The 22,471-nt window shown below is 46.7% G+C and overlaps 1 protein-coding gene across 1 annotated transcript; it reads right to left on the reverse strand.

Annotated features, from left to right (window-relative positions):
• Nucleotides 1-679: 679 nt before the first annotated feature.
• Nucleotides 680-8,609, reverse strand: LOC147108091 (uncharacterized). The gene is made up of 2 exons (XM_086004557.1): nt 8,302-8,609; nt 680-2,044 (listed from the first exon to the last, which is right to left on the reverse strand). Exons 1-2 carry the CDS (start codon nt 8,340-8,342, stop codon nt 1,486-1,488), a joined length of 600 nt encoding a protein of 199 aa, XP_085860683.1. The 5' UTR covers nt 8,343-8,609; the 3' UTR covers nt 680-1,485.
• Between the last annotated feature and the right edge of the window lie 13,862 nt (nt 8,610-22,471).

Consider the following 22,471-nt stretch of genomic DNA (forward strand, 5'->3'; position numbering starts at 1 on the left):
AGATAAAGGAAGAAAGATAGATTATATGGGATAGATAGATGGATGAAACAGAGATAGAGAGACAGATAAAAGAAATAAACCAAGAAAGAAAGAAAAAGTAAGATTGTGTGTGTGTGATAGTTCCTGCAATAGACCAGCAAGAGGTGCTATGATGTTCACAAATGCAATTGTTCAAGCTATTATCAGACGTGCTGACTCCCACATCAGATGTTGTATTATTTAGAGATGCAACCAAGGGAGTTCAGGAGGTTAGAATTAAGTCCACTGAGTACAGAATGTCCTGTGGACTTTGTACAAGACTATCATGTTTTATGGCTTGATTTATTCAGAAAATAAAAATTGTTAAATATTGATGGTAGGGATTTTTAACTGATTCATCCTTCAGAAAGTAAGCTAAAACAGCTGAAAAAAGTTACGCCATAATGTGTGTGTCGGGACAGAATGACAGTGTTTTAGTGCACTGCATGACAAGGTGGTACAACATGGGCTGTGCCCATGATTATCTCCACACCAAGTTCCCAATCTCAACCTTACCATAAGGTAAGGAGAGGTGGGCACAGCCACCACCCACCCAGGTTTGGACCAGACAGTCCAGTTTTTCAGTGAGGTATCTGCAAATTTCCAAGATATAAACCAGATACCCCCAAAGTATTTATTTTAATTAAAGCCCATTGTTTTTGAGTTTAATGTTGTGGACGCATTCACTATCGAAGTCATTAACATTTACAATGAACGTTCATTATCCGTAAAACATATCTCAAAACACGAGTACAACCCATATCCCAACTCTTGTCCAATTTTGGTCTTCTACTTTATTGGAGGTAAAGCACTTCAGGACCTCCTGAGGATGAGTGGCACTATATAAATACAAGCTCTTTCTCTGGCATAATGTAACAACTCTAAAGGTGTGGAGATGCCGGTGTTGGACTGGGGTGGACAAATGTAAGAAGTCACACAACAGTTTTATTTGAAATCACAAGCTTTCGGAGCGCTGCTCCTTCATCAGGTGAAGTGGAGAGATGCATAAAGACACAGCTTATATAGTCAGAGAATAATGCCAGATGATTACAGGTAATCTTTCTAACTGCCATTTATCACACCTCGGCAGAGAGATAATCACAGCAATCAAAGGTGCGAATGGTATCGAAACAGGTTAGTCAGGAAAACATTACATCAAAGAACAATGAGGTGGGGTCACAAGGGGTCAAATGTTGCAGATGCTGGGGTCTGTATGAAAAACAAAAAACAGACAAAAAAACATTTTTTTTGCTGGAAATCACAGCAGGTCCGGCCGCATCTGTGTAGCGAGAACAAGCCAACGATGACTCGAGTCTGGATGACCCTACGTCAGGTGGGGTTACATGTACCGTGACATGAACCCAAGATCCCGGTTGAGGCCGTCCTCATGTGTGCGGAACTTGGCTATCAGTTTCTGCTCTACGATTTTGCGTTGTCGTGTGTCTCGAAGGCCGCCTTGGAGAATGCTTACCCGAAGATGGAGGCTGAATGTCCTTGACTGCTGAAGTGTTCCCCGACTGGGAGGGAACACGCCTGCCTGGCGATTGTTGCGCGGTATCCGTTCATCCGTCGTCGCAGTGTCTGCATGGTCTCGCCGATGTACCATGCTCCGGGGCATCCTTTCCTACAACGTATGAGGTAGACAACGTTGGCTGAGTCACATGAGTATGTACCATGTACCTGGTGGGTGGTATCCTCACGTGTGATGATGTTATCTGTGTTGATGATCTGGCATGTCTTGCAGAGGTTGCCGTGGCAGGGTTGTGTGGTGTCGTGGTCGCTGTTCTCCTGAAAGCTGGGTAATTTGCTGTGAACGATGGTCTGTTTGAGGTTAGGCGGTTGTTTGAAGGCGAGTAGTGGAGGCGTGGGGATGGCCTTAGCGAGGTGTTCGTCATCATCGATGACATGTTGAAGGCTGCGAAGAACATGGTGTAGTTTCTCCGCTCCGGGGAAGTACTGGACGATGAAGGGTACTCTGTTGGTTGTGTCCTGTGTTTGTCTTCTGAACTCTAAAGTGAAGTACTTCCTGAAAGGATGGGAAGAAAAATCAACAACTTCAGTTTCACTAGCCCCTTTCATGCAATGAAACTTCCCAAGGCACTTTACGGGGAATCGAGGGATATAGAAACAGGAGGAGGCCATTCAGCCCCTTGAGCCTGTTCCACCATTCAGTTCGATCATGGCTGATTTGTATCTCAACTCCATCTGCCTGCCTTGGTTCCGTAACCCTTAATACGTTTGCCTAACAACTATCTGTCAATCTCAATTTTTACATTTTCAATTGACCACCCTCAACAGTATTTTGGGGGAGAGAGTTACAGATCGCCACTACCCTTTGTGTGAAGAAGTGTTTTCTGACATCATCCCTGAATGGCCTAGCTCTATCTTTAAGGTTATGCTCCCTTGTTCTGGACTCCCCCCCACCAGAGCAAATAGCTTCTCTCTATCTACCCGATCAACTCCTTTGATCATCTTACACACCTCAATTAGATCACTCCTTCATTGGATTTGGCTTGAGTAAGCCCATGTGACAATGTGGGGATTGATTGGAGGGCAGTGAGGAGGGGTCAGTGGAGGTGAAGAGCCAAAAAGATTTTGAGGAGGCTCTGAAGCTAAGGAGGGAGGTTTGGGAAAGGTTTCCAGGTTGAAGGTGGCTGAAGGTTCGACTGCAAATGGTGGAGCAGAGGGACAGGAGGACCAAGGTTGGAAGAGGAAACGGTTCTTGCTGGGGGAAAGACAGCAGAGGCTGGGTGCAGAAACAAATAATCTGGCAAGTCACTCTGGGCCAGTCTCATGTATCTCTTAGCAGTGCTGAGTGATACTGGCAGGTGATGGACCTTCCCTCGCACCGGGACGAAGCTCCATAACAGTAGAGGGAGGAAGCAGGAAAAGGTAAAACTGCTTCTGTAATAATTTAAACTACCAATCAGATTATACTATAGCCATTAACTATATCTCCACAAGTCACCCTTCCTAATGGTTAAAAACCTAACCACTGGCTTGTATTGCGCTGTGACTTTACATTTGATATTTGTGTGTGAACAGGTGTAATGAAGGCAATGTAATAAAGGCATAAACAAATTAGGAACAGTACTGACAAAAATAAAGAAACAGAAAAGAAAAATAAGGAGTGGGAAATCAGGCACGAAATATGGAAAATGCTGGAAAAGATCAAACAGGTATCCTGTCAGCACAGAAAACTTAATTAGCACAAATGGATCAGACCAACTTTGTTGTTTTTTACCCTTCATTTTCACCCCCTTCCCCATATCTATACTATCCTGAGCCAGGATGGTCCGGTTCATTGACATGTGCAGAGACTTATTGGACACTGTCCCAGGAGATCCACCCAAAAAGCCTCTATTCTTTGTTCCTTCTCTCCATCTCTCGATCCCTCAGATGACTCCATTGGAGGCTAATGGAGGATGTAATAGGTGTTTACCATTATGAAAGGGTTTGAGAATATAGGTCATGAAAAAATTACTTCCACTGGTTGGTAATTTGGCCCCAGGGCAGCATAAAGGTAGGATTAACGCTAGAAACATAAAGAGGCAGGTTAGAGGACATTTTTTCAGACAGACGATCATTAGAATATGGAATGCATTGCCATATGTCTCTATTCAAGCCAAATCAATAGGCTGCCCGTGTCCCAACCTGCACCAAGTCCCGTTCACCCATCACCCCTATACTCGCTGACCTACATTGGCTCCCGGTTAAGCAGCGCCTCGATTTCAAAATTCTCATCCTTGTTTTCAAATCCCTCCATGGCCTCGCCCCTTCCTATCTCCGTAATCTCCTTCAGCCCCACAACCCCCCCACCGAGATATCTGCATTCCCCTAATTCTGCCCTCTTGAGCATCCCTGATTATAATCGCTCAACCTTTGGTGGCCGTGCCTTCTGTTGCCGAGGCCCTAAGCTCTGGAATTCCCTGCCTAAACCTGTCCGCCTCGCTACCTCTCTTTCCTCCTTTAAGACGCACCTTAAAACCTACCTCTTTGATCAAGCTTTTGGTCACCTGCCCTAATTTCTCCTTATGTGGCTCAGTGTCAAATTTTTTGCCTTAAAATACTCCTGTGGGACGTATTACTACGTTAAAGGTGCTATATAAATACACGTTGTTGTTGTTGTTGACATTTAAGAGGGAGTTAGATAAATAATTGAAGAAAGGAATTAAAGTTACAGGGAAATGGAATTAGAGGACATAGCGCCAATGTGGATCTAGCAGCGGCACAGGCACGATGGACCAAATGGCCTCCTTCTGTCCTGAAATTTCTATTATTCTGTGACCAGGTCAAAAGTAGCCAGAGCTACCAACTGCAGACTCTACGATCTACAGGGTGCATTGCAGCAGTTCACCAAGTTAACTGTGGCAGCACCTCCGAGCCCCAAAACCTCTGCCACCAAGAAGGATAAGATCAGCAATGTCAAAGGTACACCATCACCTCCAAGTTCTCCTCCAAGTCACACACCATCCTGACTTGGAAGTATATCGGCCGTTCCTTCATCGTCGCTGGGTCAAAATCCTGGAACTCCCTCCCTAGCAGCACTGTGGGAGCACCTTCACCTCACGGACTGCAGCGGTTCAAGAAGGCGGCTCACCACCACCTTCCCGAGGGCAATTAGGGATGGGCAATAAATGCTGGCCTTGCCAACGATGCCCACATCCCATAAACAAATGTAAAAAAACACCACCTACTGAGCAGAACTAGGGAAGGTCAATACGTGCGGCCCTGGTAACGTTAGCCACATTCCAAGAACAAATGTTTTTAAACGCCTATCTCCGAGATCAAACTCTAATACAATAGCTACTGGCCTGCTTTACATTAATCTTTCCCTGTTTTCCCACTTCCAGGATGCAACATCTGCAGCCCAGAGGCTAGGACAGCCTAGACCATGTAAATCTCTGTGAGCGCTGTTCATATCACCCCTTATCGACGAATAGGCATGTTTTGTGAAGCAGAAAAAATCTCCCTGTCAATCTCTGACTCTTTCCCTTCCCAAGAGGAAGCACACCGCATGACTAGTTACTAGGCAGACAACTGACTAAACTTAGCCATAGAGGGAGACAGAGTTGGAATGACAATCAAGGCTGGCATTTGAACCTCAATGGTCAAGATGGGCCTCCAGTCTTCCAGCAGCACAGCTACAGAGCCTGTAGGTCTCATATTACATAATATCTTAATAGACTCCATAATCATTTTTGTGATGGGGGAAGAAAGGAACAATGTATGAATGTTTCCAACTGGAATTTTACATTTTCTGCATTCCTGAAGAGGACTTTCCATATCCTTTCAAAATAAGAAAACAGAGTAAGGCACCAAATCTACACACGTCACTTACTGCCCAGCTAATTTTCCAGCTAGATGATAACACTGTCATAAAACCTTCAGCCTGCCTTTTGGAAGAAATGTGCTCGCATTTGATTATTAAAACAGAAAATAGCTCCAAGTTGAAAGACATTTATGGCTGGCATAATCAGACAGCAGTTTGAAGAATTGGCCTTTAGAGACTGACAGTGTGCTGGGACTGCTGATAGGTGCTGGCAACAGTTTTACAGGAACGGAACGCGTATAATACAGCGCTTAAATTATTTAACTCTTTGGCTCCTGGAGGAATTCTTGGCAACACATGCGGAGAAAATACCAGGCCTTTCTCATGAGGGAAGGAAAATCAGTATCATGAACGTTTGAGGTGATGTGTCATTACTTGTGTGCGGATCTAGGATTGAAAAAAAAAATGAAACATTTGTGTGTTCAGTTTTATTGAACTTTTGTACAATGTGGGCCATTGCGCCTTCTGCTCGGTACAACTGGAGGACAGTTACTGGTCGAGTTTTCTACCCTCCTCTCCCAAAGGCAGCTCGGTTGGTTTCCTACTGGACTAGGGGTCAGAGGATCCTGGGTTTGAAGGGCTCATTTGGTCTTCTGGATAAAATTAATATCACGTTGATATGGGAGGAGGGCAGAGGCAGCATGAGACTGTAGGGACTCTGTTCAGTCCTTGCCACACAGCCACAGGCAATGTCAGATACTGCAGACTGCCGAACAAAGACCAGCACTGTCTCATGCTGCCATCTGGTGGTCAGAAGGTAAGTCTCTCTCCTCTTCCAAAGATGGTGACCCCCCGTGCTGGTGTACATTTTTAAGAGCACTGGCATTCTCCAGCACTTTTCCCAGGTGACGTTACATTAGCCTTGACAGTGACTGTTGATAGGCTTGTCAGCCACGGCAAGTCCAGTCTTGTCCTCACACTATGTCCACACACATTTTCCAACAGGAGCCCAGCGGCGATCAAAAACAAGAATCCTTTTTTAAATTTCCCCCGCGCACCGCCGCCCAACCCCGCCCCACCACTCTGGTCTGAAGCCAATTGTAACATCTCCACCACCACCCCAGCCCAGTTGAGATCATCTAAGTCAGGCCTTAGAATAAACCTGACTTATTCTAGCTCAAAGTCAACCAGGCAATGCACTTGCCCACTGAACCATTGGCACAGCATGACTCTATTGTGATACGGGAAGTGGAGTTGAGGCAGAAGATCAGCCATGATCTTATTGAATGGCGGAGCAGGCTCGAAGGGCCAAATGGCCGACTCCTGCTCCTATTTCTTACGTTCTTATATACTGTTGTTTGATGTTTCACCATGAAGTCGGACTCATGCAGAACACCATCCTTTATTTAGTTCAATGGTTCTTCAATCAGGATTCCACCCCTGCCACAGTACCGAAACGGCTCTCGACAAAGCCACAAATGACATCCTTTGTGACTGTGACAAAGGTAAACTATCCCTCCTCGTCCTTCTTGACTTGTCTGCAGCCTTTGATGCGGTTGACCACTCTATCCGTCTCCAATGCCTCTCCACTGCCGTCCAGCTGGGTGGGACTGCACTCGCCTGGTTCCATTCTTATCTATCTAATCGTAACCAGAGAATCACCTGCAACGGCTTCTCTTCCCGCTCCCACATCGTTACCTCTGGTGTCCCCCAAGGATCTATCCTTGGCCCCTCCTATTTCTCATCTATGGGCTGCCCCTTGGCGACATCATCTGAAAACACAGTGCAGTTTCCACATGTACACTGACGACACCCAGCTTCACCTCACTACCTCTTCTCTCGACCCCTCCACGGTCTCTAAATTGTCAGACTGCTTGTCCGACGATGAGCAGAAATTTTCTTGAATTAAATATTGGGAAAATCGAAGCCATTGTTTTCGGTCCCCGCCACAAACTCCGTTCCCTAGCCGCTGACTCCATCCCTCTCCCTAACACCTGTCTGAGGCTGAACCAGACTGTTTGCAACCTTGGTGTCATATTTGACCCTGAAATGAGCTTCCGACCACATATCCGCAGCATAACTAAGACCACTTACTTCTACCTCCGTAACATCGCCCATCTCTGCACTTGCCTCAGCTCATCCGCTGCTGAAACCCTTATCCATGCCTTTGTTACCTCTAGACTTGACTAGTCCAACGCACTCCTGGCTGGCCTCCCACATTCTACCCTACATAAACTTGAGGTCATCCAAAACTCGGCTGCCCGTGTCCTAACTCACACCAAGTCCTGTTCACCCATCACCCCTGTGCTCACTGACCTACATTGGCTCCCGGTTAAGCAACGCCTTGATTTCAAAATTCTCATCCTTGTTTTCAAATCCCTCCATGGCCTCGCCCCTCCCTATCTCTGTAATCTCCTCCAGCCCCACGACCCCCCGAGATATCTGTGCTCCTCTAATTCTGCCCTCTTGAGCATCCCTGATTATAATCGGTCAACCATTGGTGGCCACGCCTTCTGCCGCCGAGGCCCTAAGCTCTGGAATTCCCTCCCTAAACCTCTCCGCCTCGCTCCCTCTCTTTCCTCTTTAAGACGCTCCTTAAAACCTACCTCTTTCACCTGCCCTAATTTCTCCTTATGTGGCTCGGTGTCAAATTTTTTGTCTTAAAATACTCCTGTGAAGGGCCTTGGGACGTTTTACTATGTTAAAGGTGCTATATAAATACAAGTTGTTGTTGTTGTTGTTACAAAATGTCAATTATCTGTTGACTGTGCATGCTGAACGTAGATCAGGTTTAGTGATACTTTCATGCAATTAAAGGTACTGCGAGCATGTTCAGTCATGAGGTTTGGCCAGATTGAAACCAGTGTCGATTGATTGCACAAAAAACACCTCCTTTTGTATTTTAAAAGTGGCATCTTAATCAGGGACTCTCAACTTCACTGGCCGTTCAGCTAAACCTCATTAAGAAGATCACTGGATGTTCTTGGACACAGAAGCCCATGCGATCTCACCTTTCCAGAACCCCAAGGCTGCTCTCTTCACATATCAGCATCCAGCTACTTTCTGAGTGAGCCTTCGCGGTTGCCCAGGCCTCAGCCACCCTGCCTGTGAATCCGTTCCGGTTGCTCAACACCCTCTGAGTAAGGAAATGCCACCTGACGGCTGTCCTAAGTTTTCACTTTGAACCTTGAACCTGGCGCCCTCTTCCCCTGCTGCCCGACTGTATTTCAAGAGTTAACTTCAGCCGCACGGCAGAGGATTTGCATCTGGCTGCTGTGAACACCTGACGTGAGCTTCTTGCCATTTTCTGTGGGGATGATCAACCCTCGGTGTTTTATTGTCAGGCTGGTAATTTAATACCGTCTGCTGTGCAAATGGAATCGGGCCAGCTGTAAGTGTAAACCCTGGGAGATCAGATGCAGCTTGGATCAGAACACAGCCTCCGTGTCTCCATGGAGCCGTGGTGGAGCGGAGCTTAACCCTTTCCTAACCAGACATGTTAAAAAGTTTCCATTATTGATTTACATTTTATCTGCGCACTGAGAAGGATTAGAGACCATATGAGCAGGACAGTCTAAGAGACTGTGACAAAACCTCACTGATAAAATGTTTGTCATGTTAATAATATCAGTAAGAATGGTGCTGCGCAGTATTTATCATTGCATTACTACAACAATTTGCATTTGTTTAGCACCTTTAACAGTGGTAAAACATCCCAAGGTGCATAATTAATGTGAAACAATCATTTAGCTCCATATACAAGTACCAGATCATAGAATCATAGAATGATACATCACAGAAGGAGGCCATTCGGCCCATTGTGCCCGTGCTGGCTCTTTGGTAGAGCTCTCCAATTAGTCCCACTCCCCCTGCTCTTTCCCCAAAGTTGTGTAATTTTTTTCCCCCCTTTATCCAATTCCCTTTTGAAAGTTACTATTGAACCTGCTCCCACCGCCCTTTCAGGCAGCGCGTTCCAGATCACAACCACTCGCTGCGGGAAAAAAAATGTTCCCTCCTGTTGGGCTGTTTCTTGCTGGTGCTCAGAGTGCGGGTTTGGAGGCGGATCCGCTGTCAAAATCACAAAGACAGACAGCGGGTCGGTATCCTGCTGTAAACCCCGCCTCCTTGTCAGTTTCCCAAGTGTCGGGTCTGTCAGTCCTGAACAGACCCGACACCAAGCGGCGGGTCAGCCAATTTAGATTGTTAGAAGCTTATTAAAAGGTAGTTAAGAACCATTTTCCCGTGTACTTACCATTTTGCCAGGTTTTCAATGAGGTTCCCGGAGAGCGGCTATCACGTCAGGTAAGTGTATCGAGTTCTCAATGACTGTGGATTGCTGTGAATAGGTGAAAGCTGCAAAAGTGGTCTAAAACCTACCATTTCACAGCTGGTCACTTCCCAAACTTAGAAGCTGGAGCATTAATAATTTGGAACCCACTTTTGAGCTTTATGCACTTTTGAAGTGTTTGGAGTAATCTCTCTATCCACTGTCACTTCCTTGGAACAACCTATCTCAACATTGACAGATTACTTCTGTCATCTCAACCTCACCTGCCATCTATTCCATCAGCATCAGCCCTTGAAAAAATCTCACCTTGGTCCTCAGAATCCCAACACGATCAGCCCCAACCCCAGCATCACCTGGCACATCAGCAGCAACAACAACAACACCAACCTTCTCCGCAATCAGCTGATGCTGCACTGGACACAGGGCATCATCACCCATGCACATTGCTGCCTGGGATGCCACCAATGGCCTCACCATGGCCAGGTTTGCTTCACTTGACGCTGTACACCCTCGCTACCGCATGATGCGCCAGTTGGCACCACCCCACACCAGCACCATAAAGCATCCCTACAATGCCCAAGCCATTCCTTTCACACTCATCACCATTGGAGGGTGGGGGACGTTATGTCTCACCATTCACTGGAACTCACTAAGACACTTTCAAAGGTGCACACAAATCTGTGCAAGAAGGCAAAGTGGTGACAATAAGGATTTCAATGTTTGACAACACATTAACAGAAAGTTTACACAAACATTGGCTAAAATACCCCAATGCCTACCCTTGTGTGTTGTTAGTTGGTATGAATGGACTAGGATGAGGCTGAGTGTGAGGGGTGGCCAGTGAGATAAAGAAGTGATAATGTAGAGAGAGGGGGATGGGTGGAGGTGCAAGGTAAGCTGGTGTGAGTAAGGATGTGCAGGAGTAGGGTAGGGAAGGCAGAGTGATGGTGATATGATGAGTGACACAGGAGGATGAGGTTGAGTGTGGCTTTGCAGTAACATAACGTGATCTACTGAGATCATTGAAAGGTTTGTGCCATTGCAGCCTGGTCCTCCTGACAACATCCCTGCTTGTGCCCTCCTGTGCAATGTGCAACCAGGCTGCGTTGATGTCCTGGGGAGGTGTCTTCCGCCCATTGGAAGGGAAGAGAATCTCCGTGTGCTGTGACTCCCTCCGTAAGCAGAGGGTGCAGCCGTGCACCTTTGTGCAGTGCTTGCCAGTGTTTGCAGCACCTCAATGTTGTAGAACACTGACAGCACAACAGTCAAAATGAATGTGGACATGGCCCCTTTAAGGAAACTGGCTGATGACGCGTCATCAGATGATGTCATCAGACCCGCTTCCTTTTAATTGGCCAGGAACCTCACAGGGCAGGCTTAACAAGCCTAATCAGAGCAAAATCACTTGGAGGAGGCGGGTTGAATACGAGTGTGGAGTTTGAGGCCGCTGTCTGCTCCGGCCGCACCGGACTCGCCACGGCGAGCGAAATCGCGGCTATTGCCTCTGGTTCCTTTGCCAATCACCTCACATCTGTGTCCTCTGGTTACCGACCCTTCTGTCACTGGAAACATTTTCTCTTTATTTACTCTATCAAAACCCTTCATGATTTTGAACACCTCCATCAAATCACCTCTTACCCTTCTCTGCTCTAAGGAGAACAACCCCAGCTTCTCCAGTCTCTCCACATAACCAAAATCCCTCATCCCTGGTACCACTATAGTAAATCTCCTCTGCACCCTCTCCAAGGCCTTGACATCCTTCCTAAAGTGTGGTGCCCAGAATTGGACACAGTACTCCAGCTGAGGCCTAACCAGTGTTTTATAAAGGTTTAGCATAACTTCCTTGTTTTTTCACTCTATGCCTCTATTAATAAAGCCAAGGATCCTATCTGCTTTTTTAACAGCCTTCTCAACTTGTCCTGCCACCTTCAAAGACTTGTGTACGTCCACCCCCAGGTCTCGCTGTTCCTGCACCTCCTTTAAAAGTGTATTTGAAATTGATGAATTTTTATCCTTATCATATTTTTATCTGATCACAGAAGATCACAGGATACCTATGAGAAAGGCCATTCACCCCACCTTAATTCATCCTTCCAGAAAGATCCTAAAGTCCTTCTGTCGCAGCATCTAATTGTTTCTTAAATGGTCCCCGGGATTGCACCTCTATCTGAGAATCTATTGCATGTGTTGATCGCTCTTTGTGTGAAGAATCATTTCCTGACATCAGTCCTAAATTTACCTTTTACTAGTTTGAACCTGGGTCTACATGTCGTAACTCTTAACTTAAAGTAATATGCCAGATTTACCTGTTCTGTTTCCTTAACTATTTTATGTACCTCTCAAAGATCATCTCTCCGATGCCTTCTGTCCATGCTGAAAAGCTCCAGTTACTGAGTGCACCGAACTATTCAGCATCTCAATGGAAACGCACAGTCACTGTTGTCTGCCTTGTTCACGAAAGAGTCAAGAAACATATTTTGTGAAGAAAGAACTATTTGCATTTCTATAGCGCTTTTCACAACGTCCCAAAGTGCTTTGCAGCCAATGAAGTACTTTTGAAGTGTAGTCACTGTTGTAATGTAGGAAACACCAATGTGCACACAGCAATGTGATAATGACCAGATAATCTGTTTTAGTGATGTTGGTTGAGGGATAAACATTGGCCCCAGGACACCGGGGAGAACTCCCCTGCTCTTCTTCAAAATAGTGCCGTGGGATCTGTTACGTCCACCTGAGAGAGCAGACGGGGCCTCGGTTTAACGTCTCAGCTGAAGGACAGCACCTCCGACAGTGCAGCACCCCCTCAGTACTCTTCTTCTTAGGCAGTCCCTTGGAACCGAGGATGACTTGCTTCCAAATTAAAAATGAGTTCTCAGGTGACTGATGAGTCCAACGTGGGACCTACAGTCTCTGTCACAGGTGGGGCAGATGGTGCTTGAAGGAGCGGGTGGGTGGTGTGCTTGGGTTGACGTGCGCTGCTTGCGCTGCTTGGCTTCCGCTTGCTCCCGGCGAAGAGACTCGAGGTGTTTGGCGCCTTCTCGGATGCTTCTTTTCCACTTTGTGCAGTCTTGGGCCAGGGATTCCCAGGTGTCGGTGGGGATATTACACTTTTTCAAGGAGGCTTTGAGGGTGTCCTTGAAGCGTTTCCTCTGCCCACCTGGGGCTCTCTTGCCATGCCGGAGCTCCGAGTAGAGCGCTTGTTTTGAGAGTCTCGTATTGGGCATGCGGACAATGTGACCCGTCCATCGGAGCTGATCGAGCGTGGTCAAAGCTTCGATGCTGGCGATGTTGGCCTGAGTGAGAACACTGACGTTGGTGCGCCTACCCCGCCAATGAATTTGCAGGATCTTGCGGAGGCAGCGTTGGTGGTACCTCTCCAGTGCTTTGAGGTGCCTGCTGTACATGGTCCATGTCTCTGAGGCATACAGCAGGGCGGGTACCACTGCTGCTCTATAGACGACGAGCTTAGTGCCGGGTTTGAGGTCCTGGTCTTCAAACACTCTCTCCCTCAGGCGACCGAATGCTGCACTGGCACACTGAAGGCAGTGTTGGACTTCGTCATCGACGTCTGCCCTTGTTGATAGCAGTACTGCACTGGGAGTGTCAGCCTAGATTTTGTGCTCAAGTGTTTGGGAAACCTGTTTCCAACCAGGTTCAAAAGAAAGAAAAAAGAAAGACTTGCATTTATATAGCGCCTTTCATGACCTCAGGATGTCCCAAAGTGCTTTACAGCCAATGAAGTACTTTGGAAGTGTAGTCACTGTTGTAATGTGGGAAATGTGACAGCCAAATGCGCACAGCAAGCTCCCACCAACAGCAATGTGATAATGACCAGGTAATCTGTTTTAGTGATGTTGGTTGAGGGATAAATATTGGCCAAGACACCAGGGATAACTCCCCTGCTCATCTTCAGAATAGTAGCATGGGATCTTTTATGTCCACCTGAGAGGGCAGGCAGGGCCTCGGTTTAACGTCTCATCTGAAAGACGGCACTTCTGACAGTGCAGCACTCCCTCATAGGTTTCCCAGAGACTTGAGCACATCATCTGGGTGTGTCAGCCCAGATGATGTGCTCAAGCCTCTGGGAAACCTATTTCCAACCTGGTTCAAAAGCACAAATTTCAAGAACACCTCTCGCTTCCCCCCCGCCCCGGCACAGCAGATACTCTACCGAAGTGCAGCCCTCCAAACCCCTGCAATACCCATCATTGTTCGGACAGAACAGCCTGTGCTTTGACCAGGAGGAGGGGTTCACAGCTTACAGCTTGTGAGACTGGAGTCAGCCTCCCCTTCACCGCTCCACCAGTTTTGGTGTATTTAATGATAAATCCACGACAGGCTCCAGATATCCCAGGGGTAATTTTAGATAGTTGCTCCTTCTTTGCATATACACCTGAGCGCCCTGGGGTTTGAAGCTCGGTCAGTGCATTCTGTGTAACCCTTTGAGGACCGCATTAACATCGCTGCATCGAAACATTAATGTCAACAGCATATTGTTGAAAATAACTAATTCGAAGGCACAAAGGTTGTTTGGTTCTAATAGTTATGTTAATAGATTTTTCATAATAGAAGAGGTGGGTGAAATTCTGAAAGTACGAATGCGTGCACTGTAAATATATGAAGCAATTAAAAAATATATAATTAGCTTTAATTCTATCCCATTAGAGCAAAAACAATTGCAGTGTTATTTAGACTGTCATTATTCAATTTTATGTTACCAAGCAAGGATGTGGAAGACAGATAGAAGGTCTTCCTGTATTTCCTCATCTGCTACGTAGTTCGGTTTCTAATGATTACTGTCGGCATTGCTCAGTTGTTCGCACTCCCACCTCTGAGGTAAAAGCAGTGAGATTAAACCTCACTTGAGCACACAGTCTAGGGCTGACACTCCAGTGCAGTGTTGAGGGAGTGCTGCACTGTCAGAGATGCCATTCTTTAGTTGAGCTGTTAAACCAAGGGCGCATTTCGCATTTGCCTGTTCTGGTGATTTAGGTGAGTGGGGAGCTCTGCTAATGTTCGGGCCAGCATTCCTCCCTCACCCAAAAACCACAAAAAACAGGTTAGCACGTCATTGCTGTATTTGTGATCCTGCTGCTCACGTTTACCGACTAACAGTAATTGCATTTGTAAGTAATTCATTCCAGAACTTCGGGTCCCCACGGGTGAGTACGTGCTGGGTACTCACACGTAGGCCCAACGAAAGTGCCGGTTTCGTGCATGCACTGCGCATGCGCGGGAAACCGGAACTTCCGTTCCCTTAAAGGAAGGGGTTCACAGGTCAAACGCGCGCACCAGAGAGGCAGCGCGTACGCCTGGAACCTCTGTTTTTTTTGCAGCTTTCTCCGGGAGGGTAAGTCTCCAGGAGCTACGCTTGTAAAAAGCAGTCGCAATGCCTGCTTTTAACAAGGTAAGTGGTGAATTAAGTTAAATTAAAACATTTTTTCCACAGGTTTATTATTTTTAAATACTTTAAAGAAAGGTAAGTTTATTTTTAGCCCCGTTAGAAACTGTAATTAATTTTTTCAAGTTATTTTATGTAATTTATAGTTATTTTAAAAATGTGATTTTTTAAAAATGTATTTGAAGTTTTAGTGATGTTTTGGGGCTGACCTGTCAAATCTGTGAATAGAGATTACCTGCTACCATTGGCTCTCCATGGCCCACGTGATCCCAGGGGACGCTTCGAACTAACTGCGCCGCTGGGATACGCAAGCACTGCACGCCGGTAGTTGGAGGAGGCCCAGGATCAGAATCCCACGCAGGCCCACAGCTCAACGGCCGGCGCGCTAGGTAATTGCAGGTCGGAGGCTTGCACCCGCGGGAAGCCCCCGACCCGAATTTCTGGGCCATTATATGTGAGAGCCCTGAAAATCTGCTGGCCATGATCCTGATGCTTACATCAGGATCAAGCCCACCAGTGCCCTCCAAGGATGCCCCCACCAGAGTAGGCAGGGTCGGCAAAAGGTCGCCTCATCTGCTTGGGGCCAGTAGGAGCCTCAATCGCAACAGGCGCACCTCCAGCTCACAGAGCTGAACAATCTGGCACTTGCCCACCATTAGGAGGGGTGCCCAGCAGCCCCCCAGCCCCAGGAGCCCAGCCATTTCCCTTTTGGCCCCCCATATAAGGGGGTCGATCCAACAATAATTAAAGAAAAAGACATCTACCCTATCTTCAGGCTCCAGGCTACTCCCATCGCTCAGAGCCCACCCCCATCCCACCCCCACGGTGGGTCCACTTCATCATCTGAAGACCAGTAAACCTCAAATCACTCAGTTCACCAGCATCAAGTTCAGCATTGTGACAGGGAAAGCAGAACCCCCAGCGTAGGGAGTCCCCAACCCCCAGGGCTACCCCATTGCATCATTCGACTTGTAAGAGGTTGGCAGAGGTTCTGCCTCTTACAAGGCCACCCGAAAAGTCCCAGTAACAGTGGAGACCTGGTGCAACCAGATCCCTGCTTTTTCCCCAGGGGGTTCTGCCAAACTAGTGCTAGAGTGACAGTGAGATTCTGGCAGAGTCCCCATGGATTTTCAAGGGACAATTTTTTTCGAGAAACAGCGAGACAGCAAGTTGTATGGAAGGGAGGAGGACGTTACAAAGGGACAAAAACAAAGTGAGTGGGCAAAACTATGGCAGATGCAGTTCAATGTAGGGCAACTTTGGCTCCGAGAAAGACATATCAGAATATTTCCTTAATAGTGAGAGATTAGGAACGGTGGAGGAGCAAAGGGATTTGGGTCTCGATGTAAACAAATCATTAAAGGCTAGTGCACAGGTGCAAAAAGTAATCAGAAAGACGAATGGAATGCTGGTCTTTATGTCAAGAGGGCAGGAATGCAAAGGGAGGAAGTGATGCTTCAGTTGTACAAAGCCCTGGTCAGACCCCGTCTGGAGTACTGCGTTAATTTTTGGGCACCGCACCTCAGGAAAGATAGATTGGCCTTGACAGGGGGACAGTGCAGATTCACCAGGGCTTAAAGGGTTAAATTATGAGGACAGGTTTCACAAACTTGGCTTGTATTCTCTTGAGTGAGAAGGTTGAGGGGTGATCTGATCAGCGTGTTTAAAATGAATTAAGGATTCAGTAGGGTAGATACAGAGAAACTATTTCCTGTGATAGGGGAATCCAGAACAAGGGGGCATAATCCTAAAATTAGAGATGGGCCATTCAGGAGTGGCCCAAAAGGGTAGTGGAAATCTGGAACTCTCCCCCAAAAGGCTGTGGATCTGGGGGTCAATTGAAATTTTCAAGATTGAGATTGATAGATTTTTGTTGGATAAGGGGTTCAAGTGATACGGGACAATGGCGGGTAAATGGAGTTACGGTACAGATCCGCCTTGATCTAATGGAATGGCAGAACAGGCTCGAAGGGCTGAATGGTTTCTAAAGCATTATTGGGTCGATTCCCCGATCAGGTGCTTCCAGTGCGGAGCAGAATTGCGGGGAGCGCCGGTCGTAAAATGAATGTGTCACAGCCCCTGACTTTGTGACCATTTAAAATAATGGATGTAAAATCAGGGGCTGCTGGCTAATGATTTCCTAACAGTGTCAGCTATGGCTCAGTGGGCAGCACTCTCGCCTCTGAGGCAGAAGGTTGTGGGTTCATAGTCCCACTCCAGAGACTGGAGCACAAAAATCCAGGCTGACACTCCCAGTGCAGTGTTGAGGGAGTGCTGCACTGTCGGAGGTGCCGTCTTTCGGATGAGATGTTAAACCAAGGCTGTGTCTGCTCCCTCAGGTGGAGGTAAAAGATCCCACAGCACTATTTTGAAGAAGAGCAGGGGAGTTATCCCCGGAGTCCTGGCCAATATTTATCCCTCAATCAACATCACTAAAACAGATTATGTTCGGGTTATATCGAGTCTTTTTCTGAGTGGCAGGCACTGACGAGTGGGGTACCGCAGGGATCGGTGCTAGGACCCCAGCTATTCACAATATATATTAATGATCTAGATGAGGGAACTAGATGTAATATCTCCAAGTTTGCAGATGACACAAAGCTGGGTGGGCGTGTCTGCTGTGAGGAGGATGCCGAGAATCTCCAGTATGATTTGGACAGGTTGGGTGATTGGGCAGATGCATGGCAGATGCAGTATAATGTGGATAATTGTGAGGTTATCCACTTTGGTGGCAAAAACAGGAAGGCAGATTATTATCTGAACGGCAATAGATTGGGAGAAGGGGAAGTGCCACGAGACCTGGGTGACCTTGTGCACCAGCCATTGAAGGTAAGCATGCAGGTGCAGCAGGCAGTTAAGAAAGCAAATGGTATGTTGGCCTTCATAGCGAGAGGATTCGAGTACAGGAGCAAGGATGTCTTGCTGCAGTTGTACAGGGCCTTGGTGAGACCACACCTTGAGTATTGTGTGCAGTTCTGGTCACCTTATCTGAGGAAGGATGTTCTTGCCATGGAGGGAGTGCAGCGAAGGTTCACCAGACTGATACCTGGGATGGCAGGAATGACGTATGAGGAGAGATTGGGTCGATTAGGCTTATATTCATTGGAGTTTAGAAGAATGAGAGGGGATCTCATTGAAACTTATAGAATTCTAACAGGACTAGACAGACTAGATGCAGGAAGGATGTTCCCAATGGCGGGGGAGTCCAGAACCAGGGGTCACAGTCTAAAGATAAGGGGTAAGCCATTTAGGACTGAGATGAGGAGGAATTTCTTCACCCAGAGAGTGGTGAACCTGTGGAATTCTCTACCACAAAAGGCAGTGGAGGCCAATTCATTAAATATGTTCGAGAAGGAGTTAGATATATTTCTTAAGGCTATAGGGATCAAGGGATATGGGGAGAAAGCAGGGACAGGGTACTGATTTTAGATGATCAGCCGTGATCTCATTAAATGGCAGAGCAGGCTGGAGGGGCCGAATGGCCTACTCCTGCTCCTATCTTCTATGTTTCTATTATCTGGTCATTATCACATTGCTGTTTGTGGGAGCTTACTGTGTGCAAATTGGCTGCCACGTTTCCCACATTACAACAGTGACTACACTTCAAAAAGTACTTCATTGGCTGTAAATCGCTTTGGGACGTCCGGTGGTCATGAAGGGGGCTATAGAAATGCAAGTCCTTTTTTCTTTAACTAGCCCTCCCTGCGAGGAGCACCTCATTGGGAATCAGCTCTAATATGAGAATAAACCTTCATTAATAAATCATCTTAAAATGCATTAAAAACTCAAGTAGGCAAACACTGTATTGCTGGTGCTTTCAGTATACACTTATAAATAATCACAATAGCCAGTGCAGCATTCGGTCACCTGAGGAACAGGGTGTTTGAAGACAAGGACCTCAAACCCGGCAATAAGCTCATGGTCTGCAGAGCAGCAGTGATACCCACTCTGCTGTATGCCTCAGAGACATGGACCATGTACAGCAGGCACCTCAAAGCACTGGAGAGGTACCACCAACGCTGCCTCCGCAAGATCCTGCAAATCCATTGGCAGGATAGGCGCACCAACGTCAGTGTTCTTGCTCAGGCCAACATTCCCAGCATCCAGCATCGAAGCTTTGACCACGCTCGGTCAGCTCCGATGGACGGGTCACATTGTCCGCATGCCCGATACGAGACTCCTAAAACAAGCGCTCTACTCGGAGCTCCGACACGGCAGGACAGCCCCAGGTGGGCAGAGGAAACGCTTCAAGAACACCCTCAAAGCCTCCTTGAAAAAGTGTAACACCTGGGAATCCCTGGCCCAAGACCGCACAAAGTGGAGGAGAAGCATTCGGGAAGGCGCCGAACACCTCGAGTCTCTTCGCCGGGAGCAAGCGGAAGCCAAGCGCATGCAGCGCAAGGCGCGCACATCAACCCAAGCACCCCACCCACAAGCCCCTTCAACCACCATCTGCCCCACCTGTGACAGAGACTGTAGGTCCCGCATTGGACTCATCAGTCACCTGCGAACTAATTTTTAATGTGGAAGCAAGTCATCTTCGGTTCCGAGGGACTGCCTAAGAAGAAGAAGTTAAATAACCACAAGACAAAACAAGCACGGAGTTAGAAAAGATTTGAAGCAAGAATAAAAAGTTCTTAACCCAGTTAACAGACTGAACTATTGAACTTTCCATGGAAGGTGTCACATCTAACACCATGTGGCCTTTCAATATATTGAAAACAATTAAGCTAGGCTACAGGAACATGTCACAGGAGCCTCTGTGTGTAGTGTCAATTGAGCTTAACCGGGTTAAAGAGGCCAAGTGACGGGCAATATACTGATGGTGTTTAAAAGCAATTAGATTGTGCAGCAGCAGTGAGGCAAGGAGAGGTAGATTTCTTCCCTCGTCTTTCCTCTCTCATGCTGTAAATGGATCAGTTTGCATTTGTGGTTGAGAGGAAGAGTTATTTCTGCTACACGTTCCTTTTACAAGCTAATAAAACCCTAAATATTGTTCCGTGCCGGTGAACGTGTTAAAACTTGAACACGCAGAGAACAAAATCCATTGCTTTGACCTGTGTGTTGCATTATGTCTCGGAAATGGGTTGTAAATTAGTCTGAGAGACAAATTAATTTGAAAGGAGGCTGACCCTTTTATAAAGCCCCTCTCAGCATTAAAATGCAGACACTACCAGAATGGAGATTAACTGTACTCAATCTTCATGGAAATGGACCGAGATTAGCGGCAGTCAATCTTTTGCACTGGTATTTACAACTGCCATTATTTCATAATGAGATTTGTCCACAGGCAATGCCTCCACTTCAGTTCTTCCTTCTTGCTGTGGTCGGGGATTTGCATCGACTTTTTTTCCTGCAGATGTATTGACCTCATTTGTGTCTGGCAGCTTAGATCGATGGGTTTTCCGCCCACAATCTCTTGTCCATTTGAGGCTTGCTCTGAGCACACCCAGACCAGACACAGTGCTTCGCACTTCAGCAGATACCAGGAGGAGCCTTAGCGATTTTCTTCAAAATGCTAATGTCACTTGAAGCTCATGTTTTTTTTTTAACCCTTTTGTGGATTACTTTGCAAATCATACCACAGTTTCTGCAGTCAATTACAGTGTGATGTAAGAAAACTACTAGGCACTTGGTTTAAGCGTTAAACAAAGCTTTAATCAACTGTTTTACAACATGGAAGTCTAATGTTCTTCACTAGTTCCTGTTAAGAATGTCCTGCGCAAGCTGGGCCCGTGCCCGAGTATTTATCCTCTCCCTGGACAGTGCCACCCGTAGGCCGCTCATAAGTCTTTCTTTCATGAATGACTGATTCATGTCACAGTGCATATAGTTGCACCATAATAATCGTATCAACCATGTGTGTTTACCAGATTGAGAGTTGATTGTCCAGAGAAACAGAGAAGAATCAAGCCTACTCAGATCATCATCAACAACTTACACTTATTTAGGCCTTAACGTAGTGGAATGCACCAAGGTGCTTCACAAAAAAAAGGGATGGGGAGATTTCCTCCCACAGTCCAAAGATGTGCGGGTTAGGTTGATTGGCTATGATAAATTGACCCTTAGTGTTCGGGGGATTAAATACGTGGGGTTACGGGGATAGGGTGGGATATGTGTTGGTGTAGGGGTTACAGGGATCGGGTGGGATATGTGTCGGTGCAGGCTCGATGGGCCGAAATGGCCTCTATCTGCACTGTGGGGTTTCTGTGATTTCTGAGGATGTTGCCAGGAGTAGAGAATCTTAGCTATGAGGAAAGACTGGATAGGCTGGGTTTGTTTTCCTTGGAACAGAGGAGGCTGAGGGGAGACCTTATTGAGGTGTATAACATTATGGTAGAGGCAGAAACCCTATGACATGAATCAGTCATTCATGAAAGAAAGACTTATGAAATAATACTGAGCGGCCTATGGGTGGCGCTGTCCAGGGAGAGTATAAATACTCAGGCACGGGCTCAGCTTGCGCAGGACATTCTTAACAGGAACTAGTGAAGGACACAACTAGACCTCCATGTTGTAAAACAGTTGATTAAAGCTTTGTTTAATGCTTAGACCAAGTGTCTAATAGTTTTCTTACGTCACCCTAACCACATTTAAAAAGTACTTGGATGTGCACTTGGGATGCTCTAACCTGCAGGGCTACGGACCAAGAGCTGGGAAGTGGTATTAGACTGGATAGCTCTTTGTTGGCCGGCGCGGATACGATGGGCCGAAATGGCCTCCTTCCGTGCTGTAACTTTCTATGGTTCTATGAACTGTCACGGGCCGGAATTTGCGGTCAGCAGCAAAGCCAAAGTGTCGCCGTTGGCCCCGAACAAACTGCCCACAGAGATCGTGCACTCTCTGTGGTGAGAAGTTTGCCTTTTTCGACGTTCAAGTGATTTCAGCGCTCTGCAGCGGGAATCCCATAGTGCGATCCGCTGTGACGTCAACAAGCTGTCTAAGCAGCCAATCACATTGCAGAATTCTCACAGACAGGGAACCAGGAAATGAGAAGCTGCTTTTATCCGGACTTTTCAAAAATGTTACAGAAAGCGAAACAAAGACTGGGGCTCTCACGTGGGGATATGGTAGAACCTGAAACATCGTGAATAAAAAAAAAATTTTTAATTTTAATTTAAGTTTCTTAAAAATTGTAATTTTTATCATGATGGAGAAATCTGACACTCCACAAAATTTAAATTAGTTTTTCAGGGCCATAATGTTTGTTTAGCAGTCAATACGCTGTTAAAACCCCAATTACGCCTAATCCAACAAGGCTTAACATCTAATGGGCTGTTTAACAAGGATATTATCGTGGAAAAGCTCAAGCGTTCATCAGCTTCACTGTTTTAACTGATTACACTGTTTGCCGGCTATGGGGCTGGGCGGGGCCCACTGCGCAGCCTGTGTCGGAGCAGTGAATGACTGACCGCAACTTCAGAAGATTAGAAGAATGAGAGGGGATCTCATTGAAACTTATAAAATTCTAACAGGACTAGACAGACTAGAT

This window comes from Somniosus microcephalus, chromosome 13 (assembly GCF_052327205.1).
Source record: "Somniosus microcephalus isolate GS21.2 chromosome 13, FLI_Smic_1.0, whole genome shotgun sequence".
NCBI classification, from domain to species: Eukaryota; Metazoa; Chordata; class Chondrichthyes; order Squaliformes; family Somniosidae; genus Somniosus; species Somniosus microcephalus.